This window comes from Danio aesculapii, chromosome 11 (assembly GCF_903798145.1).
Source record: "Danio aesculapii chromosome 11, fDanAes4.1, whole genome shotgun sequence".
Lineage (NCBI taxonomy): Eukaryota > Metazoa > Chordata > Actinopteri > Cypriniformes > Danionidae > Danio > Danio aesculapii.
This window is the reverse complement of record NC_079445.1, coordinates 3,561,450-3,567,451: the sequence shown is the minus strand read 5'-3', so window position 1 is coordinate 3,567,451 and position 6,002 is coordinate 3,561,450. Positions and strand designations below refer to the sequence as shown.

General features: G+C 34.6%; 1 protein-coding gene across 1 annotated transcript in view; it reads left to right on the top strand.

Annotated features, from left to right (window-relative positions):
* The first annotated feature begins 537 nt into the window (after positions 1-537).
* Positions 538-6,002, top strand: part of mcrs1 (microspherule protein 1) — a 16,913-nt gene continuing 11,448 nt past the window's right edge. Inside the window, exons 1-4 of the mRNA XM_056468518.1 lie at positions 538-704; positions 898-957; positions 3,467-3,629; positions 3,719-3,857. Coding sequence (XP_056324493.1) covers positions 948-957; positions 3,467-3,629; positions 3,719-3,857 — 312 coding nt within the window. The 5' untranslated portion in view covers positions 538-704; positions 898-947. The remainder of the gene's footprint in view (positions 705-897; positions 958-3,466; positions 3,630-3,718; positions 3,858-6,002) is intronic.

Below are 6,002 nucleotides of genomic sequence, written 5' to 3'. Positions count from 1 at the left end.
GTGAGAAAAACCCATTTTACTCACTTTAGAATAGAAATAGGTCATAAAAGAAACAAGAAATACCAAAGCAAAAAGAACTGTTAATTATCTTAAAGACTTAAATCTTCTCTTAGAATAATTGTAATTATTTTATATTTCTTTTTATATTTTATTTATTTTGCTGTCAACTTAATGTTATTGTTCTTGCATGTTCTGTTGTAAAATTGCAATAAAAATAAACAAAACTGTACATATTAATAAAGTTATATATTTAAATATAACATTAACATTTTGTGGTTTAAATTCTTTGTAAATAATGGGGAAAAATAAAAAAAGGATTTAGGAGTTACTTCGTTGAATGTCCAAGTTTGGACCAGCAGATGTCGCCAACATGTAGCGTTTTGGTCACTTCCAAACTGAATTATTTAACGAAACAATTTCTCCAGATGAATGGTCGTTTCGAAAAAGCTTCGTTTCTCTAATCAACGAGGTTTAAGATTATTTAAATTATTTTTTAATTTTCCGCATTACACTAATGTTCGGCTACTTTACTCGGAGCTTTGTTTTGCTCAGGAACATTTCCGGTGTAAACCGGAATCTCTCCAATCTCAACACAAGCTTTCAGTTAGCTTAGCTTCATCGCTTTGTTTTTTTAGTCATATATCATGACTAAATGTTCATTTAAAGTTGATTAACGTCTAATCTCGCCGATACTATTTCTAAAGGTAAAACATACGTCTGGGTTTCTTGATTTTGCCGCTTAAATGTCTTGTGGTGTTCGGGTTTCACAACAACTGTCTCTGTTAGAGCTAATGAAGCTATTTGTTTATTAACGTGTACATATAATAGATCACAGAGTGATCCAAAACACTGCATTGTATTACACTGGTGTTTGTTGTTGTGTATGTGTTCCCGCAGTATTCATGATTCATCTGCTTTCTGACTGTTAAACCGCTGATCTGGAGATCATGGAGAAAGGTAAGACAACATTAACAGCTATAAAGAAATATTAATATTAAATACATTATTGTAAGGCAACGCAGTGGCGTAGTAGGTCGCTGGTTCGAGCCTCGGCTGTGTCAGTTGGCGTTTCTGTGTGGAGTTTGCATGTTCTCCCTGCGTTCGCGTGGGTTTCCCCCACAGTCCAAAGACATGCGGTAGAGGTGAATTGGGTAGGTTAAATTGTCCGTAGTGTATGTGTGTGTGAATAAGTGTGTATGTGTTTCCCAGTGTTGGGTTGCAGCTGGAAGGGCATCCGCTGCGTAAAACAAATGCTGGATGAGTTGGCGGTTCATTCCGCTGTGGTGACCCCAGATTAATAAAGGGACTAAGCTGAAAAGCAAATGAATAAAGAAGAATGAAGAGCTATCGATTTACAACCCAACACCCGGAAACACCCATACTATCTTACATTCACACACATACACTATGGCCAACTTAGCTTATTCAGTCCCCCTATAGTGCATGTGTTTGGACTGTGGGGGAAACCCACGCAAACATGGGAAGAACATGCAAGCTCCACACAGAAATGCAAACTGATCCAGCCGGGCTCGACCAAGCGACCTTCTTGCTGTGAGGCGATCGTGCTAGCCACCATGCTGCCCATATAAATGAAATGAAACTCCAAATTTATCAAAGATAGCACCAATTGGTAACATTAAAATAGGGGCAGGAATTGAGAGTTGTGGAACCCCATGGCTAGGCTCACTTGAAATCTGGAACTTGGAAGTCCACAGATTTTCAGCCCATCATTGGTTTTATTTATTTACGTGTGTAAATGTGTGTCAAGTTATATTTATTCAGTTTTTAAATTAATTTTAGTAATATTATAGACTGATATGAAAATGTTCATATGATTTATTCACAATACAGTTTGAAAAGTCATATTTTCGGTCTTTTAGTAGATATATTATATGTAAGACTTGCTTTGTTTACCAATTAAGTGGATCTAATTGGATTTGTATGGTAAACGTTAAATAAAAATTAAAAATGTATTTTTTTTCATATATTAAGTTCACCCAAAATCATTTCGCGTAAATCTGTAAAGTTTTTTACAAAATTCTGCACAGAAATAGCATAAAATATCTGCAGATTCTGTCTGGCCCTACTCATGATTTTAAAGAACCTCAGAATATGACTCCAAAACAACATTAGCTCTATTAAATTGACTGTGATCAATGCTGTACTTTGACAATGGTCATTGGCTGTTAATATGATTTTCCTATTTAGAGTTATTTATTTATATATATATATATATATATATATATATATATATATATATATATATATATATATATACACATATATATATATATATATATATATATATATATATATATATATATATATATATATATATATATGTATATATATATGTATATATATATGTGTGTGTGTGTGTATATGTGTATATATATGTATATGTGTGTGTCTAGATATGCTGATTAAACTAAATATTAAACTATATATTAAGTATAGATATGCCGATTAAACTATATATTAAGTATAGATATATGCTGATTAAACTAAATATTAAACTATATATTAAGTATAGATATGCCGATTAAACTATATATTAAGTATAGATATGCCGATTAAACTATATATTAAGTATAGATATGCCGATTAAACTATATATTAAGTATAGATATGCCGATTAAACTATATATTAAGTATAGATATATGCTGATTAAACTAAATATTAAACTATATATTAAGTATAGATATGCCGATTAAACTATATATTAAGTATAGATATGCCGATTAAACTATATATTAAGTATAGATATGCCGATTAAACTATATATTAAGTATAGATATGCCGATTAAACTATATATTAAGTATAGATATATGCTGATTAAACTAAATAATAAACTATATATTAAGTATAGATATGCCGATTAAACTATATATTAAGTATAGATATATGCTGATTAAACTAAATAATAAACTATATATTAAGTATAGATATGCCGATTAAACTATATATTAAGTATAGATATATGCTGATTAAACTAAATATTAAACTATATATTAAGTATAGATATGCCGATTAAACTATATATTAAGTATAGATATGCCGATTAAACTATATATTAAGTATAGATATGCCGATTAAACTATATATTAAGTATAGATATGCCGATTAAACTATATATTAAGTATAGATATATGCAGATTAAACTAAAAAGGCAAAGTTGGATAAGCGGCTGAAACTAAATCAGGTGATCGTCATCATGTAGTTTCCTTTTTTATGTGCCGTCATTTTGTATTGATAAAGTTTTTTATGTACATATTATAAAGATATTTGTATTGTTTTGGTGTATAAAAAGCCTAACCAGAGTCTGCAAATTAACCTTTGGCTTGAAGCCTGTATGTTCAGCATCGGCTTCTTGAGACTATAGCAATGTTATACTGCATTGTGCCAGTTAAATAAACCTGCTAATAAATAAGTTAATAAAATATATATATATTATTGTGTTGCAGATGTAAAGGCAGTCGTCCCTTCTGCCGTGGGTGCAGGAGCGTCAGTCGGGCCGATGGTTTCACAGAGCAGGTCAGAGGACGAAGAGTCAGCCGCTGTGAAGAGAACCGCTGCGCAGGCCTTCAGCGGAGCAGGACTGATCCCCAAACGCAGGAGCTCCTCCAGGTGAAGAGCTGTCATCTGCTGCTGTCTGCTTTGCGATGTGCTCTGTACTTTACTGTAAACCTGAGGACTTGAACTATTTCTATTTTTAGATCAATAAAGAGAAAGAAGTTTGATGATGAACTGGTTGAAAGTAGCCTCGCGAAATCTACCACTCGGGTCAAAGGTCAGCCAGTCATTGAGCCAATCAGATGCACTGGGAGTGACCTCATGTCCAGCGACAAGAAAAAGGTACTGGAAGTTATTGTGTTTAATTATTCAATTCAATTCAATTCACCTTTATTTGTATAGCGCTTATACAATGTAGATTGTGTCAAAGCAGCTTCACATAAAAGGTCATAGTAAATAGGAACAGTGTAGTTCAATTTGTAGTGTTTAAGATTAGTTCAGTTTATCTCAGTTCAGTGTGGTTTAATAATCACTACTGAGAGTCCAAATATTGAAGAGCAAATCCAACGATGCGCAGCTCTACAGATCCTGAACCATGCAAGCCAGTGGCGACAGCGGAGAGGGAAAAAAAACTTCACTAATGGCGGAAGTGAAGAAAAAAACCTTGAGAGAAACCAGGCTCAGTTGGGCATGACCATTTTAATTTCTCCGCTGGCCAAACGTCTTGTGCAGAGCTGCAGTCTCAGCAGCAGAGGCTGGAAGCTGGCCTCAGCGAGACTCATCTGTCTCTGGAGCGTCACAGAATCAGTCTAATGCTCTCCACTTCTCCATGACCACCACAGTAGCTGCTCAGGATACGGCCTGGTCCAGGATATGGAAACCTTGGGATCATCTCGTCGTTGGTCTTGGATCGAATCAGTGACTCTGCATAGTCTTAGGGCCTCAGGAAGAGTATCCCCAGGTGGAAATGGAGAATAAAGAAAATAATTAGCGTAGCTGCTGTTCATAGTGTGATGCATTATGTGATGCAATGTTTTTTTTTATAAGCAAATTGGCTTTTTCTGAAACTGATTTCATCATTTTACTTAGAAAATTGTATTAAACTATAGAGTTGAAGTCAAAATTATTGCCCTCCAGTGAATTTTTTTCTTATTCAAATATTTCCCAAAGGACGTTTACCCGAGCAAGGAATTTTTCACAGTATTTCCTATAATATTTTTACTTCTGGAGAAAGTCTGATTTGTTTAATTTCGGGAATCTTGATGCTGAAAAAATATCAAAATACTGAGAAACAGGCCTTAATGAAGTTCTTTGCGATGCATATTACTAATCAGAAATTAAGTTGTGCTATATTTATGGAAGAAAATTTACAATAAATATTCATGGATCTTGATCTTGAATTAATATTAGAATTATTTTTGCCATAAAAGAAAAAAAACTATAATTTTTATCCTATTGCCAAAAATATACTCATAAAACACAAGACTGGCTCACAAAATTTACTAGACTGTTTTTAACTAAAATAGACCATAGTGAATGAAAAGAGGGTGGGCTAGAGTAGCTCCTCCCCTTTAAATAAACAGCCAATAGCATTTCGTTTTTACCATAGCTCTTCAGCTGCTTCAGAACGCAGCAGCACGAGTGGTCTTTGATGAACCCAGAAGAGCACATGTCACTCCGCTACTCACCCGTTTGCACTGGCTGCCAGTTGCTGCTCGCATCAAATTCAAAGCTCTGATGTTTGCTTACAAAGCGACCCCTGGCTTTCCTCCTTCTTATCTGCTCTCACTTCTGCAGATTTATGTGCCCTCCAGAAACTTGCGTTCTGTGAATGAACGTCGCCTCGTTGTTCCATCCCTAAGAGGGAAGAAATCACTTTCCCGAACTCTCGCATTCAATCTGCCCAGTTGGTGGAATGAACTCCCTAACTACATCAGAACAGCAGAGTCACTTGCTGTCTTCAAGAAACGACTAAACACTCAACTATTTAGTCTCCACTTTCCTTCCTAATCTGTAACTGCCTCTCTGGCTATACCACTAACTGTACTCTCTCTCAAAAAAAAAAAACAACATTAATAATGCTTAGCTTCTTAGACTTTACACACCTGAAACTTGTCTATAACACTTGTTCACTGCTGCTCTTATAGTTGTGTAAATTGCTTCCTTGTCCTAATTTGTAAGTCGCTTTGGATAAAAGCGTCTGCTTAATGTAAATGAAAAGCAAATGAGAAGTGTCTTGATGGGGGCGGGGCATGTCAGATACTAGAGAGCATTTGATTGGTCAGAAGATTTGATAAGAAACAAGTATGAGGTGACCTGAATAAAACCGTTGATCCATTTAGGTGGAAATGACAAACTGCAAACTTTCGATGTTTATATCAGTTGTATATCTTCTAAATGCTAATTTTGTCACTGTTTTGGAGCACACTAGCTAATAGGCATCCTTAAAACTAACATCTAACGTTTTTTATTTGAAAATGATTGTCT